Below are 18,374 nucleotides of genomic sequence, written 5' to 3'. Positions count from 1 at the left end.
CGGAACTTAGCTATAAGTTTCTGCTCGGCGATTCTGCGTTGTTGCGCATCCTGAAGGCCGCCTTGGAGAAAGCTTACCCGTTTTTTTTCATAACTTTTCCATAACAATCTGGAATCTAAGAGTTATGATCAAAATGCTCCCCCAGTGATACTTCAATCACTTGCCAGACTTTGTTATCGAAAATGAAGTCCACGACCCCCCCACCTTTGTAGGTCCTTCAACTTACTAGCTTAATAAGTTCTCCTGGATGCATTTTAAGAATTCAGCTCCCAGGGCAGCACGGTGGCACAGTGGGTTAGCCCTGCAGCCTCACGGTGGCGAGGTTCCAGGTTCGATCCCGGCTCTGGGTCACTGTCTGTGTGGAGTTTGCACATTCTCCCCGTGTCTGCGTGGGTTTCGCCCCCACAACCCAAAGATGTGCAGGGTAGGTGGATTGGTAATGCTAAATTGCCCCTTAATTGGAAAAAATGAATTGGGTACTCTAAATTTATTTTAAAAAAAGAATTCAGCTCCCTCTAAACATTTTACACTATGGCAACCCCAATTAATATTGGTGAAGTTGAAATCTCCCACTATCATTACCCTATTACTTGCACTTCTGTGAAATTTGCCTACATATCTGCTTTTCTATTTCTCTTGGGCTGTTAGGGGGCCTATAGACCACTCCCACTAATGTGATTGCTCCTTTTTGGCTTCAGTTGAAGAGCCTTCTAAGGTGGTTGTCCCTCCTTACTGCTGTAATTGTTTCCCTGATCAAAACTGGGACGCCCCTACACTTTTACCTCCTTCCCCATCTCACCTATCATTCGTAGCTTGAGGAGAAGGGGTAACCCTTTTAGGACTGAATTAGAGGAAATTTCTTCACCCAGAGAGTGGTGAATCTGTGGAATTCATGACCACAAAGTAGTTGATGCAACAACGTTGTGTAATTTGAAGGAGGAGTTAGATATTGCTCTTGGGGCTAAAGGGATCAAGGGATATGGGGAGAGAAAGAAAGAGCGAGAGGCTGAATCAGGGTATTGAACTTGATGATCAGCCATGATCATAATAAATTGCAGAGCAGGCTCAAAGGGCCTGTGTGTGTTTCTACCACCCTTTCAGGCAGTGAGTTCCAGATTCCCATCACCCTCTGGGTGAAACGTTTTTTCTTCACAGCTTCTGCAAATCTCCTGCACATTACCTTAAATTCCCTGGTTATTGACCCCTCCACTCAGGGGAAAAGTTCCTCCCTATCCACCTTATCTATGCCCCTTATAATTTTACACACCTCAATCAGGTCTCCCCTCAGCCTTCTCTGCTCCAAGGAAAACAACCCCAGACTATCCAATCTATCTTGATAGTTGAAACGCTCCAGCCCAGGCAGCATCCTGGTGAATCTCCTCTGCACTCTCTATCATGCAAGCACATCCTTGCTATAGTGTGGCGGCCAGAAATGCACACAGTACTCTAGCTGTGGCCTAACCAGCGTTTTACACAACTCCATCAGAATCTCCCAGCTCTTGTATTCTATGCCTCAGCTAATAAAGGCAAGTATCCCATATGCCTTCTTAACCAACTTATCTACCTGTGCTGTTGCCTTCAGGGATCTATGGACATGCACACCAAGATCCCTTTGGTCCTCTGTACTTCCTAGCGTCCTGCCATTCATTGTGTATTCCCTTGCCTTGTTAGTCCTCTCAAAATGCATCAACTCTCACTTTTCAGCACCCGCAGTGGAGGCCGGATGTGGGATTGTTGGCGTATGAGACAGTGTGTGAGCGATTGCGGGCTGCCATTTGGGGATACATGGAGCTAATTGATACGGGGGAGGTCACAGCCGCCATGCTGTGGGAGAGGCACTCAAGACGGTGGTTAGGCAGGAGTTTATATCAGTTTGGGCACATAGGGAGAAAATTTTGAGGGTGGACAGGAGGGAGGTCGCTGGCAGGGTAGGTAAAGTCAGTAAAAATGCTGCCAAGGTTTCCTTCGTGTTTCAGAATCTCGCAATCTTCGTGCCCAAGTTGATTTTTTTAAGGTGGTCATGGATCTCTGGATTTGTATGGGTGGGGAAGACCCCGCAGGTTAGGAGGGCTTTCTTGGGAGCGGGGGCGAGGGGAGCTGCCGGTGCAGAATACGATCAATTACTACTGGGTGGCGAATATCGCTATGGTTTTGAAATGGGCTGTGGGAAAGGGATTGGCATGGGGACGGATGGAGGGTGCATCGTGTAGGGGAACATGTTTAAGGGATTTGTTGTTGGTGCCTCTACCGTTCTCACCGGCCAGGTCCTCCATGAGCCCCGTGGGGGTGTCGACCCTAAGGGTGTGGGGGTAGTGAAGGCAGTATTTGGGGCTGGAGGGTACCTCGGTGTGGGCACTGATCTGCAATAACCATACGTTCGCACCGGTGGTGCTGGACATAAGGTTTAGGGAATGGCGGCAGGTAGGGATTGAGCGCTTTGCCGATATTTTTTATAGGGGACAAATCTGCGAAGTTGGAGGACCTGGAGGAAGAGTATAAGTGCCCAGGGGAAATGGCTTTGGATACCTGCAGGTTCGTACTTTGTAAGGAGAGAGGTGCTGTCCTTTCCTGGGCTGCCGGGCAAGATGCTGTCGACAAAATAGAGGAGGGGAAGGTTCAGGTGTTTATAAGGAGTTAATGGAATGGGAGGAAGCCCTGGTGAGGGACATTAAGCGCAAGTAGGAGGAGCTGGGAGGGGAGGTGGCTCAGTATTGGGATCATTGTTCTTCCTTATATATATATTAATGATCCATACTGTGGTGTTCAGGTCTTGATTTCAAAATTTGCAGGTAATACCAAGATTGGAAACATTGTCAACTGTGATGAGGATAGTCTTGAATTTCAAAAGGACAGACACGTTGGTGGATTGGACAAAGTTCAATGCAGAAAGGTGTGAGGTATTCATTTTGGCAGAAAGAATATGAAGAGACACTATAAAGGGAGAAACTCTAAATGAGGTGCAAGATCACAGGATCTCAATGTACACAAGTCATTGAAGATGCCAGGCAAGTTGAGAAAACAGTTAATAAAACATGTAGTATCTGAAGATTTATTAATAGGGGCATTGTTAAGACTCCTAATCATCGACTACAGCTCCACCTTCAACACCATAATCCCAAGCTTATATCAAAACTCCAAAACCTAGGACTTGGCTCCTCCCTCTGCAACTGGATCATTGACTTCCTGACCCATAGACCACAATCAGCAAGGATAAACAACACCTCCTCCACAATAGTCCTCAATACCGGGGCCCCGCAAGGCTGCGTACTTTACCGCTTACAATACTCGCGATAAACATGGAGCGACATGGTGGCACAGTGGTTAGCACTGCCGCCTCACTGTGCCAGGGTCCCAGGTTCAATTACGGCCTTGGGTCACTGTCTGTGCGGAGTCTGCACGTTCTCCCCATGTCTGCGTGGGTTTCCTTCGGGTACTCCGGTTTCCTCCCAGTCCAAAGATGTGCAGGTTAGGTGATTGGCCATGATTAATTGTCCCTTAGTGTCCAGGGTTGCTGGGTTACAAGGATAGGGCGAGAGCCTGATTCGGGTCGGTGCAGAATTGATGGGCTGAATGGCCTCCTGCTGCATTGTAGGGATTCTATGAGTCATCTATGACTGTGGCAAAATTTGGCTCCAACTCCATCTACAAGTTTACTGATGACACGACTGTAGTGGATCAGACCTCGAACAACGATAAGTCAGAGTACTGGAGGGAGACAGAGAACCAAGTGGAGTGGTGCAACGACAACAATCTCTCCCTCAATGCCAGCAAAACTAAGGAGCTGGTCATTGACTTCAGGAAGCAAAGCATCGTACACACCCCTGTCTGCATCAATGGTGCCGAGGTGGAGATGGTTGACAGTTTCAAATTCCTAGGTATGCACATCACCAATCTGCTCTGGTCCACCCACATCGATGCTACGACCAAGAAAGCACAACAGCGCCTATACTTCCTCAGGAAATTCGGCATGCCCACAACGACTCTTAACAACTTATTTTATTGTTTTTTATTTAAGAGTACCCAATTATTTTTTTAACAAATTGAGGGCCAATTCAGCATGGCCAATCCACCTACCCTGCACGTGTTTGGGTGGGAGGGTCTTTGATTATGCTACCCGCTTTCCCAAGGCAACAGGAGGTGCAGACAGAGTCAATGGATGGGAGGCAGGTTCGTGTGATGGACTGGGCTGTGTTCACGACTCTCTGACGTTTCTTACGGTCCTGGGCCGAGCAGTTGCCATACCAGGCTGTGATGCAGCCAGATAGGATGCTTTCTATGGTGCATCTGTAAAAATTGATGAGTCATGTGGACATGCCGAATTTCCTTAGTTTTCTGAGTAAATATAGGCACTGCTGTGATTTCTCGGTCGTAGTGTCGATATGGGTGGACCAGGACAGATTGTTGGTGATGTGCACACCTAGGAATTTGAAGCTGTCAACCATCTCCACTGCGGTACCTTGATGCAGACAGCGGTGTGTACGACACTTTGCTTCCTGAAGTCAACGACCAGCTCCTTAGTCCTGCTGATGTTGAAGGAGAGATTGTTGTCATTACACCACACCACTAGGTTCTATTTCCCTCCTGTTTTCTTTTTTTTTTTTAAAACAAACAATTTTATTATGGTATATTAGGCATATAGAAAAAGTGACATTGTACAGTACAAAAAAAAAGTCAAGACACAAATTAAACACAGTGCAAACCACGGCTCTGTTCACACACAGACCTGCCTCAATATCACCCTGCTCTACTCTATTCTACCCTAGCCCCCCCCCCCCCCCGCCTTGCTGACGCTTACTCCTCTGTGAAGAAGTCAATAAATGGCTGCCACCTTCGGACAAACCCTAGTAGCGAACCTCTCAAGGCAAACTTGACTTTCTCTAGGCCAAGAAAGCTCGCCATGTCCGATAGCCACACCTCAGCCCTCGGGGGCTTTGAGTCCCTCCATGCTAACAGTATTCGTCGCCGGGCTACCAGGGAAGCAAAGGCCAGAACGTCCGCCTCTCTCTCTTCCTGGACTCCCGGATCTTCCGAAACCCCAAGGATTGCCACCTCAGGGCTCATTACCACCCCAGTTTTCAATACCCGGGACATGACATCTGCAAATCCCTGCCAATACCCCCTGAGTTTAGGGCACGACCAGAACATGTGTACATGGTTAGCCGGCCCTCCGGCGCATCTAGCACACCTGTCCTCCAGCTCGAAGAATTTGCTCATCCGGCCCACCGTCATGTGGGCCCGGTGCACGACCTTAAACTGGATCAGGCTGAGCCTGGCGCATGTTGCGGTCATGTTTACTCTGCTCAGGGCTTCTGCCCAGACACCATCACCCCCCCGAGCTCCTCTTCCCACTTAAGCTTCAGGTCCTCGATCTGCGTATCCTCAGCTCCCATTAGCTCCTTGTAGACGTCTGAGACTCTACCCCTCTCTCACCTCTCCCCCAGAAACTACCCTGTCCTGCCTCTCCTTCGGCGAGAGACGTGGGAAGGACGGCACCAGTCTGTGTACAAAATCCCGCACCTGTAAGTATCGAAAGTCTAGCCAGCCCAAACTTCTCCTCCAGCGCCCTCATGCTCGGAAAGCTCCCTTCCAGGAACAATCCTCCATCCTCACAATCCCCACCCTCCTCCACAGTCGATCCCCCCCCCCCCCCCCCCCCCCGTCCATGTTCCCTGGGGCAAATTGGTGGTTGCCGCAGATTGGGGTCCACACCGATGCCTTTACCTCCCCTACATGCCTCCTCCACTGGCCCCAGATCCGAAGAGCCGCCACACTATCGGGCTGGTGGAGTACTGTGCCGGCGGAAGCGGCAGAGGCGCCGAGCCCAGGATAGCTAAGCTAGTGCCCCTGCACGAAGCAGCCTCCATCCGCTCCCAAACCGACCCCGCACCCACCATCCATTTCCTTATCATCGCTATGTTGGCCGCCCAGTAATAGTTGAAGTTCGGCAACGCCAGCCCCCATTCTCCTCTGTTCCTTTCAAGCATCACCCTCTTCACCCGCGGGGACGTCCCTGCCCATACAAATCCCAGAATAATTTTATTCCGCCTCTTAAAGAAGGACCGCGGAATAAAGATGGGGAGACAGTGAAAAACAAACAAGAACAGCGGGAGAATCGTCATCTTAACAGTCTGCACCCTCCCCGCCAATGACAGCGGGAACACATCCCACCTCCGGACCTCCTCCCTCACTCTTCCACCAGTCGGGACAGGTTGAGCTTATGCAACTTGCCCCAGTCCCGTGCCGCCTGAATCCCCAAATATCGGAAACTCTCCCCTACTAACCTGAACGGCAACCCCTACTCTCCTGCCCCCTCGCCTGAATTACAAACAACTCGCTCTTAGCCATGTTCAGTTTGTATCCGGAGAACCGGCCAAATTCCCTCAGGGTTGCCATAATACCGTCCATCCCCACCATTGGGTCCGATACATATAACAGCAGATCATCTGCGTATAACGAGAGTCTATGTTCCACTCCCCCCCGGACCAGCCCGTTCTAGCCCCTAGAAGCTCTCAGTGCAATTGCCCGTGGCGCTATGGCCAGCGCAAACAGCAGTGGGGAGAGAGGGCAACCCTGTCTTGTCCCACAGTGCAGTCTAAAGTAGTTCAATGTCGTCCTCACACTTGCCTCCGCAGCCTGATACAATAGCCTAACCCAGTCGATGAACCCTGCCCCGAACCGTCCTAGTACCTCCCACAGATAATCCCACTTGACCAAAAGTCTTTTCAGCATCCATAGCTACCAGTATCTCTACCTCCCTACTCTCCGGGGGCTTCATAATCACGTTGAGCAGCCTTCTTAGGATGGCCACCAGCTGCCTCCCCTTTACAAACCCGGTTTGGTCCTCCACAATTACATCCGGTACACAGTCCACAATTCTGGTCGCCAAAATCTTGGCCAGTAACTTGGCGTCTACGTTGATCAAGGAGATCGGCCTGCGTGACCCACAAGCCTCCGGGTCCTTATCCCGTTTCAGAATGAGCGAGATGGTGGCCTGCGACATCGTCGGGGGTAAACTCCCTCTGTCTCTTGCCTCGTTAAGACCCTGACCAGCACCGGCCCCACTATCCCGGCAAATTGTTTGTAAAACTCCACCGGATACCCGTCCGGCCCCGGGGCTTTACCCGACTGCATGACCTTCAGGCCTCCCAATACCTCTTCGATCCTGACCAGAGCCCCCAGTCCGTCCACCAACCCCCTCCCCACTCTTGGGAAGGTCAGTCCGTCCAGGAATCGCCTCATCCCCCCGGTGGTTCCGAAGTGTACAGCTTCTTATAAAAGTCCCTAAAGACCTTGTTCAGCCCTGCCGGGTCACCCACTAGATTACCTTCCCCATCCAGTACCCTCCCTATGTCCCTAGCCGCTTCCCTCTTCCTTAGTAGAATGCGCAAGCATTCTACTGGCCTTCACCCCATGCTCGTAAATCGCGCCTTTTACCTTTCTAAGCTGCTCTACAGCCTTGCCTGTAGTCAGCACCCCAAATTCGGCCTGCAGCCTCTGTCGTTTCCTGAGTAACTCTGGCCTCGGGGATTCCGCGTAACTCCTGTCTGTCCGTAGAATTTCCTTAATCAGTCGGTCCGTCTCTCCCCTATCTGTCATGTCCCTGTACGCCCGGATTGAAACCAGCTCCCCTCTCACCACTGCCTTCAGTGCCTCCCAGAGCACCGCTGCCGAGACTTCTCCAGTATTGTTCACCTGCAGGTAATTCTGCATGCATTTCCTCAGCCTCTCACACACCGCCTCGTCCGCGAGTAGTCCAACTTCCAACCTTCATGGTGGGCGCGGAAAGCTGGCCTTACAAAACTGCAGGTCTACCCAGTGCAGAGCATGGTCTGATATGGCAATTGCCGAATATTCTGCCCCCACCATTTCGGCCAGCAGGTCCCTACTCACAGCAAAGTAATCAATTTGGGAATTGGACGTGGATGTGGGGCGTAGTATGAGAACTCCCTCGCCGTCGGCCGGCTAAATCTCCATGGATTTGCTCCCCCCATTTACTCCATGAACCCGCTCAGTTCCTTTGCCATCGCTGGCAACCTGCCCCTTCTTGAACATGACCGGTCCAGGCTCGGGTCCAGGACTATATTAAAGTCCCCGCCCATGATCAGCTTACGAGAGCCCAAGTCGGGGATCTTCCCTAGCATCCTCCTAATAAAATCCACATCGTCCCAATTAGGGGCACACACACTGACCAGGACGACTCTCACCCCTTCGAGCTTTCCCCTCACCATAACGAACCTGCCACCACCATCCACGACTGTGCCCTCCGCCTCAAATTGTACCCTTTTATTAATCAGGATCGCACCCCCTCTCGTCTTACAATCAAGCCCCGAATGAAAGACCTGACTGACCCAGTCCTTCCTTAACCTAACCTGGTCTGCCACTTTCAGGTGTGTCTCCTACAGCAAGACTATGTCCGCCTTCAGAACACGCAGATGCGCAAACACACGCGCCCTCTTCACTGGTCCGTTTAACCCTCTAACATTCCAGGTGATCAGCCTGGTTGGGGGGCACTTCGCCCCCCCCGCCCCCCCTGGCCGATCAGCCATCCCCTTTTCCTTGGCCAGGCCCCCAGCCATGTGTCGCGCTTCATCTGGTCCGTTACCTGACCGGCTCCACCCATGACCTCCTGCCCAGTTTCCATCCCCGTCAGCAGAATGACCCCCCCCCCCCCCCCCCAGCAACACCATCCTATCACCTAACCCCTGCTCTCATCTAACTATATGCACACCCCCCACCTCGGCTACCGTTGACTAGCCGCACTCAGCTAGCCTGGGGCTCCCAGCCTCGGCGCCAGCATGTCTCCCACCCATTGTTCCAGTCACCCCTCCCCCGACCCATCCATACCACTTCCCCAGATCAGCCCTACTTAAGCAAACACTCTATACAAGTCATAAACAGCCCCCACAATAGCACAATTCAAGTTAAACAATAAGAAAAAAAAAGATAAGAAATAACAGGCACTCTCAGTCCTTCCCATACAGACACAGAAAAAGATTGCACAAAGTTCCCCATAAGCATCCATTTTAACCCAACCCTTTTAACTGTTTTCTTTATTATTTTCCCCCCAGCCAAACTCCAACTAATCAGGAACATTCAGGTAAACCACGCAAAAAAAAGAACAGATCCCTACCATCTTCCAACACCCTAAAAAGGTCGGAAACCCCCCCGACAAAAACGGATCCAAACAGGCAGGCACTTTTCAAAACGGGAGAGACACCACATATACGTAAAAGTTCTAACATGAGTCCAAACGTCCTCAGCTCAGGGCCAACCCTTGCTTCTTAACAAAGTCCATTGCCTCTTCGGGTTCCTCGAAATAGTGGTGCTGACCCTCATACGAAACCGACAGTCGCGCCGGAAAAAGCAGCCTGAATTTCACCTTGTAGTCATACAGTATCTCCTTCACCTGCCTGTAGCCTCCTCTCCTCCTGGCCACCCCAGCGTTCAAATCTTGGTAAACACACAGGGTGGTACTGTCCCAACTACAGCTTTGTGTGCTCTTTGCCCATTGCAGCACCTGTTCCTTGTCCAGGTACCTGTGAAAGCGTACCACCATTGCTCGTGGGGGACCCCCTCGTCGCGGCTGCCTCACCTGCACTGTGTGCCCTGTCCACCACCGGCGGGAGCAGGAACACCTCGCTCCCCAGCAACTTCTGAAACATACCCTCCACATATGCGGCAGCAACTAGCCCCTCTGCCCCCTCCGGGAGGTCCACGATTCTCAGGTTCTGCCGGCGAGATCTGTTGTCCAGGTCCTCCAGCCTTTCCAGAAGCACTTTTTGCTGGTCCCTCAGCCTCTGAATCTCCACATCCGCCACCGTTAAAAAGTCAGCCTGCTCCTCCACTGACTTCTCCAACTGCTGGAGCTGCTCAGCCTGATCATCCAGCCTTTTTCCCATCCGGTCAATCGACTTCTGTAGCGGCTCCAAGTTGTCACGCTTCAGAGCCAAAAGGCCCTCCTGCATAGTCTGCAGCAGCTGCTCCATTGTGGGCTGGGCTGTCGGCGCCTTGCTCTGAACTCCAGCCATGCTGGTCTCTCTCTCAGCCTCCACTGTGCTCCACTTACTTGACCACTTATTCTGCTGTTTACGGCCCCTCAGGCTTCTTAGGTCCATACAATTCTGTATGGGTCCTGTCCCTGAGTACTATTGCTTTCCAGTTCCGCGCTCAAAAGCACAAAAAAGTCGGGGGGAAAAGGTCCAACTGAAACGGGAGCCACCAAATGTGAGACCTACTCCCTCATAGCTGCCACCGGAAGTCCCTCCCTCCTGTTTTCTGACTCATCATTGTTCGAGGTCCATCCCACTGCGGTCGTGTCACCTGCAAACTTGTAGATGGAGTTGGAGCTAACTTTTGCCACACAGTCGTGTGTGTGTAGGGAGTATAATAGGGGGCTAAGTATGCGGGGCCCTGGTATTAAGGACTATCATGGAGGTGGTGGTGTTGTTTATCCTTACTGAATCCAACTTACATCAACTCCTTCCATACCTCCCGCTGCCTTGGGAAAGCGAGCAGCATAAACAAAGACCCCTCCCAACTTCCAACTTCTTCCATCGGGCAGAAGTTACAAACGTTTGAGAACAGGCACCAATTGATTCAAAAACAGCTTCTTCCCGGCTGTTATGAGACTCCTGAATGGCCCTCTTAAGAGTCTGAACTGATCTTTCCACATATTTTCTCTACGATTGTAGCACTATATACCATTTCATTTCATATACTTCACCTGCTGTTTATTTTTATGTATGTTTATTGTGTATCCTCATGTATTTATCGTACGTTCTATGTTTTCATGTATGGAACGATCTGCCTGGACTGTAGGAAGGATGTGGAAGCATGGAAAGGGTGCAGAGGAGATTTACCAGAATGTTGCCTGGTATGGAGGGAAGATCTTATGAGGAAAGGCTGAGGGACTTGAGCCTGTTTTCGTTAGAGAGAAGAATGTTAAGAGGAGACTTAATTGAGGCATACAAGATGATCAGAGGATTGGATAGGGTGGACAGTGAGAGCCTTTTCCCCTGGATGATGTCATGTCTAGCATGAGGGGACATAGCTTTAAATTGAGGGGAGATAGATATAAGACAGATGTCAGAGGTAGGTTCTTTACTCAGAGAGTAGTAAGGGTGTCAAATGCCCTGCCTGCAACAGTAGTGGACTCGCCAACACGAAGGGCATTCAAATGGTCATTGGATAGACATATGGACGATAAGGGAATAGTGTAGATGGGCTTTAGAGTGGTTTCACAGGTCGGCGCAACATCGAGGGCCGAAGGGCCTGTACTGCGCTGTAACGTTCTATGTTATAATACTTTTCACTGTACCTCGGTACTCATGACAATAAATCTAAACCTGTTGGTGAGGTGTACTTTGCAGGGTTGACTGGGCAAAGTGCACCTTTGCCGTTTCCAATGCATAGGAGTATGCTGGATGGTCTATTCAGCTTTATTCTCTCATTCCTTTTTGCAGCAATTTGAGGACTTGAGGAATTTTACCTTACAGACTGCACATGGTGCAGAGGTCAACTGTTACATGCACTCCCATTACAATGGTGGGCACAGTAAGAAGTCTTACAACACTAGGTTAAAGTCCAACCGGTTTATATGGAATCACTAGCTTTTGGAGCGTAGCTCCTTCATCATCTGAGTGAACAAAGCATAGATCGACAAAGCCAATGATGCAAGATGATACTTTGAATGCGAGTCTTTGCAGGTAATTAAGTCTTTACAAGTCCAGACAGTGCGACTGGACAGAGGGATAATCTCATGTTAAAGAGGTGTGAATTGTCTCAAGCCAGGACAGTTGGTAAGATTTCACAAGCCCAGGCCAGATGGTGGGGGGTGTTAAATGTAGTGAGACATGAATCCAAGATCCCGGTCGAGGCCATACTCATGTGTGCGGAACTTGGCTATCAGTTTCTGCTCGGTAACCTGGCATTGTAAGACATCTTCCTATGCCCACCCCAGTCCAACACTGGCATCTCCACATCACGACTACAATGGTGAGCAACTCTGCCCTGTAGCTGACTGTGAGACAGAATATTGATTTACTTCTACACTAACATTTGTACCTCCACCCCCAGCTACCAAAAATTAATACTTAAGTGTCCCCCTCCTCACCGTGCTTGCTTGTGCAACACATGAAACTGTATTACATCAAACACATGCAAAGCTGGCTTCAAACAGCTACTCAAACTTGTGCCAGTGACCGCACTTGCATATGTAAAAAATGTCCACTGCCACAAGTTTGCAAAACACTTTAGCACTTTACCTTCAAGATGAAGATGTCTTTCTGGACACGGAGGTGGTGATCCCGTTTTTGGGTGATGGAGCTACTTTTGTGCGTAATGTGATCCAAGTACAGGCTGTAAGGTTTCGCACCACGCTTCTTCATTTCATGAAAGCGCTTTAGGCTGTTCACAGCTGCACTGGCTCGCCTGTTAAGTCAATAATAAAGTTAAATCGCTGAGTAAAATTGTCAACTTTATTTAGTGACACTACTGTGATCCCTGCCATTTACTTCACGAAATTTAAATGAAACATTTGGAGAAAAAAATTAGAATCACATGACCAATATGGAATCTGACTCCTGTAGTCATCATTCGCCAGCAGCCCTGGTCATTGTTCTCCTGAACTTCACTCCCACACCCAAGTTCCAAATACACTGTCCTTCATACTCTGACTCAGTGTGTTAGTGTAAGATTTTGTTCAAAAGCGTTTATAGAAATTGTTTTCCTTAAAATATTCATTCCTGTATGGTCTTATATAGCTTCCTTTTTCATAGTCTCAGACTTGCTCATGGACTGTAAAAAACTGGGTAAAAGAGAATCCTTCACTCCCATCTACATTGGTGGAAGGGTCAAGAATCCAGAGGACACAGATTTAAAGTGATTAGCAAAGAATTAAAGAATAAAAATGCAGAGAGTAGTTATGACTTGGAATATCCTAGCTGGAAAAACAATTGATGAAGATTCAATTGTGACTTTCAAAAGAGATTTGGATATGCACCGGAAGGGAAAGAATCTGCCGGCCGTCAGGGAAAGGGGAGGCAAAATTGCTTGTAGAGAGCCAGCATCGGCCTGACAGTTCAGAAATCCCTCTCTGCAATGTAAGTTCTCTATGATTCTACGGTATTATACCACCAGTGTGTACAAGTGTCAGGTCCTGCGCAGTTACAGCACAGAGCATTTAAAGGGAAGATTAACTTCCATCTGTTGTTGTGTGTTAGTTTCAAATTACATCAGCAAAACAGAGTGGCCAGTACTAGAATGGAGATGAGTTACTATGTTCTGGTATACAAGATATACTGCATAAATAGCAGTATGCATGACCCTGGTACCGCACAGCAAACACTCTAAATTGCATTTTCTTCTTCTACACTGTTGAAGACTGACTCTTGCCAGGGTGCAGCCCATTCACATTGGTTACTCTCCATCATTTGAAACTAGCTGCAGGAAGCAATGCAGGCATCTTTACCAGCTATGGACAATGGTGGCATCAGAGCAGGTCCTTATCAAATTCACATATACTTTCCAGCAGGGGTCACTGGATAGTAGTCATGAGCAGAAATCCTGGCTGAAGATCCAATGCCCATGTCCCAATCCTTGTCACTCAGCTTCAGGCATCTTCAGGACTGTGCTGCAGGAACCTCTGACTTGCCTATCTCAGTACAAAAATGCATAGTACATTTATCAATTAACTCCCTCAAGAGAGCTTCTACCTGGTCTGTATCAGAGCAAGATAACGATTTACAGACAATAACAGTGACATAAAGGTTGCAGATCAGTCGGTAAATAGTAACTACAGTTCAAGTCTTTTTTTTGCATTAATTCCCTTCAACCTTGATGGGGATACTACATTGCTTGGCATAAATGTGGAAATAAACTTACAGCCGCTTTTCCTGAGAGATATCGAAGGAAGCTGCCATGTTCATGAGGGTCGGTAGACAGTGTAAGTGGTGGCTGTAGGTATATGGCAGGATAGTATTTGCCTGTATGAGAGAAACAGATGTTTGTGGCTGGCTACATCTGATCACAAACTTACGTATAATTTCAGTGCAGTGCTGAGAAAATCAGTCATACAGCACAGAAAAAGCCCGTCGAGTCTGTGCCGGTCAAAAACAACCACCTAACTATTCTAATCCCATTTCCCAGCACTTCGCCCAAAGCTTTTTATGCCTTGGGATCGCAAGTGTACATCTAAATACTTATCTAATGTTATGAGGGTCTCTACCTCCACCACCCTTTCAGGCAGTGAGTTCCAGACGCCCAACACACTCTGGGTGAAAATGCTTTTCCTCACATCCCCTCTCAACCACTTACCCCTTACCTTAAATCTATGCCCCTGATCATCGATCCCTCCGCTCTCTTTACTCCATCTATGCCCCTCATAATGTTATACATCTCAATCATGTTGCCCTTGAGTCTCCTCTGCTCCAAGGAAGACAATCCAAGTCTTTCCAATCTCTTTTCAGAATTAAAACTCTCCAGCCCAGGCAACATCCTTGTAAATCTCTACACCCTTTCAAGTGCTGAGATATTGAACTGTGGGTACATCTTCCTTGTCATCATTTTAAAGAATTTTATATGAGGTGATTAGGGTAGGTTAGCAAGGACGCTATCCAGCAGACTGAAGTTAAGGTCTATGGCTGGGCGCCTTTAGCGGGTTATTTCTCGGGGGGGGGGGGGGGGGGGGGGGTGCGCTGCTTGTAGATCGGGGCATCATTTTGTCCAGCTGCCCCCACCCCTTTCTTATTAATCCCCTCCTCGCCCCTCTCCACCCACCAACTTGTCAAGGCTCCCAGGGAGCCCCCCCTCACCCCCCCCTACTTGGCAAAGCTCCCCTGTGCTCGGGCACTGCCAGCCTGGCAGTGCCCCCAATACTTCGGCAGTGCCAGGCTGGCAGCATCATGGTTTCCAGGGGGAATGCAAGAGTGCATCCCTGCCCTGTCCACTCAAGGTCTCCAATGGCCTGGGAGATGCCGTTATGTCTGGTCCACATTTGTGTGGACCAGTACTAAATGGCACCCTGGCGAGGTCTCCTAGGCACAGCCGGTGAGTCCAGGGCACCGGGTGGATCTGGCGTCTGGATATTTAAATTAGCCGTTTGGGAGAGCAAGATCCAGATCGCACCGGGCGTAGTGAGTTGGGGAACTCGCAATCGGCCTGCACGGAGGCCGTTTTGGGGCTTGCATGCGATTCACCTGTTAGTGCCCGGATCTGCGGCAGGTCACTTAATCGCACCCCAAGTGTCCTAGCCAACATTAATCTTTCAACCAACATCACTAAAACAGATAAACTGCAAGAAACCAAACTCAGCAATCAGATATCATTCATCTCATGGCTGTCCCCTGTACCTGTACAACTATAGAATCATAGAATCCCTAAAAGTGCAGAAGGAGGCCATTCAGCTCACTGAGTACTCACAACCCTCTGAAAGAGCACCCCACCCAGGCTCACTCCCCCATCCCGGTAACTCCACATTGGACACTAAGGGGCAATTTTGCACAGCCAATTCACAACCTGCACATCTTTGGACCATGGGAGGAAACTGGAGTGCCCGGAGGAAACCCACACAGACATGGTGAGAGTGTGCAAACTCCACACAGAGTGACCCAAGGTCAGAATCAAACTCCGGTCCCTGGCGCTATAAGGCAACAATGCTAACCACTGTGCCGCCCTTGATGAGACTTCAAAATAATTTATAACCTATAAAGCACAGCGTCACATTTCTGAGATATTTAGAATCCATAAAAATCCAGGTGACTATCATATTCTTAAGGTTTGTTTTATCCCGCTCTGGAGCCGGATGCTACTGTCTTTAGTCATCAGTGGAGCAATGTCAATCTGTTTGCAGGACACATGTCGGACAGTGTCAGGCTGGTTAAAAGACATTACTGATAGCAATAGAAACAGCTTTAGCTGAATTACAGGTCACCTTACCATGTGCAAGAGTTCGCCGAGCAGGATGATGGCCCGCACAGACACATCATCATCGCTGCTTGTTAGCACATCAACCAGACTCTAAGGAGAGAGAGAGGACAAATTACAAAGGTGAAAATTTTTACCAAAAACACGAGTGGGCAGTTCACTTACCACAGCTCAGACACACAGCTCACTTGCAAAGTTACTCCTTAATAAAAAAATCTCCCTCTGTAGTAAAATATTTGTCTTTGGAACCCATACATTTATAGAATAATGGGAATCCAAAATAAATATAATATTGTTGATAATTCAGCAACTCAGATTAATGCTTTGGGGACCCAGGTTCAAATCCTGCCACTTCAGATGGTGAAATTTGAATTCAACAAATATCCGGAATTAAAAGTCTAATGATTTTTTAAACATGTTTTTTTTCCTAATTAAGGGGCAATTGAGCATGGCCAATCCACCTACCATGCACATTTTTGGGTTGTGGGGGTGAGACCCACACAGACACAGGGAGATATGTGCAAACTCTACACAGGATCGAACCAGAGTCCTCGGCGCTGTGATAAAGTCTAATGATGACCATGAAACCATTGTTGATTGTCGTAAAAAAACATCTGGTTCACTGAGGGAAGAAAATCACAAGTCCTGACCCGGTCTGGCCTACATGTGACTCCAGATCCACAGCAACGTGGTTGACTCTTAACTGCTCCCTCCAGGGCAATTAGGGATGGGCAAGAAATGCTGGCCCAGCCTGCGATGCCTACGTCCCATGAACGGAAAAAAAAAATCAACATTACTAAAGCAGATTATCTGGTCATTATCAATTTGCTTTTTGGGAGGGCTTAGTGTGCACAAATTGGCTGTCACATTCCCTACAACAGTTGCTCCACTTCAAAAGCATTTCATTGGCTGCTAAAGCACGATATAAATGCAAATGTTTCTTTACCTCACTCTCCGGTATCTACAATGCTGTATAAAAGCCATCAAAACCTATCGCGATTAGGTTCCAGCCTCTTAATCACTCCCAGGCCGTCATTTTTCTACATATAAACCACTTGTATTGGTTGATCAAATTATTACTCACTTTCATTATTCTCTGCAATTCTGAAAGGACTGTAACAGTTATAATGTACCAATGGAAGATATATTATGGGGTGTCTTGCGGTCTTATAAGCCACATTTGTCAAAAATAAATGTTTTAGGTCTTAGGCTACATTAAACCATTACCTCCAGGAGTCCATTGTTGATAAATGCAGACAGCACAAGTGCCAAGTAGTTATCCATCAAGTCAGGCCTGGAAAAGAGGATTTAGAAACACATCACTTCAGGTTAATTAAAACTGTGAACAAGATTGACCCATAGTTCCCCCACATACCAACCTCAGCATTACAAAATGAGATACACACTGTATAACATCTCACTGGATGCTTCATTCATTTTACATTGGTTTTCCAGAAGCATACAGGCCAAGATAAAACAGAAGAAAGCAAGCTTATTATGGCAGTCACAAAAGCCAAAAATACTGTTGAAAGCATAGAAAGTGCATGGGCGAAGTAAAAATTGAAATTAGGAAAGCAAAGAGAGGATAAGAAAAGATATTGCCGGTAAAAGTGAAGAAAATCCTAAGATGTTTTACCAATATATTAAGGGCAAGAGAATAACGAAGGAAAAGGTAGGACCTATCAGGGAAGCACATGGCATTTTCTGGGTTGATTCAGAAGATGTGGGTAGGGTTCTCAATGAGTATTTTGTCTTCACCAAGGAGAGGGGTGATTCAGACGCTTTAGCTAAAAAGGATTGGAAAATATTAGATACAAGAAGCACAGTGAGAAAGTACTGGAGGTACTGACATTCTTCAGGCCAGATGGATTGTATCCCAGGCTGTTGAAGGAAACCAGGGAGGAAATAGAGAATGCTCTGAGGATTATTTTCCAATCATCACTATATCTAGGAGAGGTCCCAGAGGATTGGAGGTCTACGAATGTAGTACCATTATTTAAGAAAGATGCAAGGGGTAGGCCAGAAGATTATAAGTTGGTCAGTATGACTTTGACAGTTGGCAATTATTGGAAACATTTCTGAAAAACTGTCACTTAGAAAGGCACAGATTGGTCAGGGATAGTTTTGTTAGGGCAAGATCGTGTCTTACAAAATTAATAGAGTTTTGAGGAAGCAACAAGGAGGATTGATGAGAGTAGTGCACTTATAATGCAATCATGCATCACAGGGGCTGGTTTAGCACACTGGGCTAAATCGCTGGCTTTGAAAGCAGACCAAGGCAGGCCAGCAGCACGATTCAATTCCCGTACCAGCCTCCACAAACAGGCGCCGGAATGTGGTGACTAGGGGCTTTTCACAGTAACTTCATTTGAAGCCTACTTGTGACAATAAGCGATTTTCATTTTCATTTCATTTCAAGTGTCCGCGGACATCTTTAACCTGTCCCTACTCCG

The 18,374-nt window shown here is 48.2% G+C and overlaps 1 protein-coding gene across 2 annotated transcripts in view; it reads right to left on the bottom strand.

Moving 5' to 3' along the window:
- Positions 1 to 18,374, bottom strand: part of LOC140429071 (rapamycin-insensitive companion of mTOR-like) — a 321,889-nt gene that overhangs the window by 118,009 nt on the left and 185,506 nt on the right. For both annotated transcript variants that reach the window (XM_072515622.1, XM_072515623.1), the window contains 4 exons: positions 17,149 to 17,215; positions 15,934 to 16,014; positions 13,882 to 13,982; positions 12,264 to 12,429 (listed from right to left, as the gene is read on the bottom strand). In XM_072515622.1, the coding sequence (XP_072371723.1) occupies positions 12,264 to 12,429; positions 13,882 to 13,982; positions 15,934 to 16,014; positions 17,149 to 17,215 (415 nt within the window). The remainder of the gene's footprint in view (positions 1 to 12,263; positions 12,430 to 13,881; positions 13,983 to 15,933; positions 16,015 to 17,148; positions 17,216 to 18,374) is intronic.

This window comes from Scyliorhinus torazame, chromosome 9, assembly GCF_047496885.1.
Source record: "Scyliorhinus torazame isolate Kashiwa2021f chromosome 9, sScyTor2.1, whole genome shotgun sequence".
Taxonomy (NCBI): domain Eukaryota; kingdom Metazoa; phylum Chordata; class Chondrichthyes; order Carcharhiniformes; family Scyliorhinidae; genus Scyliorhinus; species Scyliorhinus torazame.
Note: the sequence above shows the minus strand (reverse complement) of the source record. Positions and strands in the feature narration are given on the sequence as shown.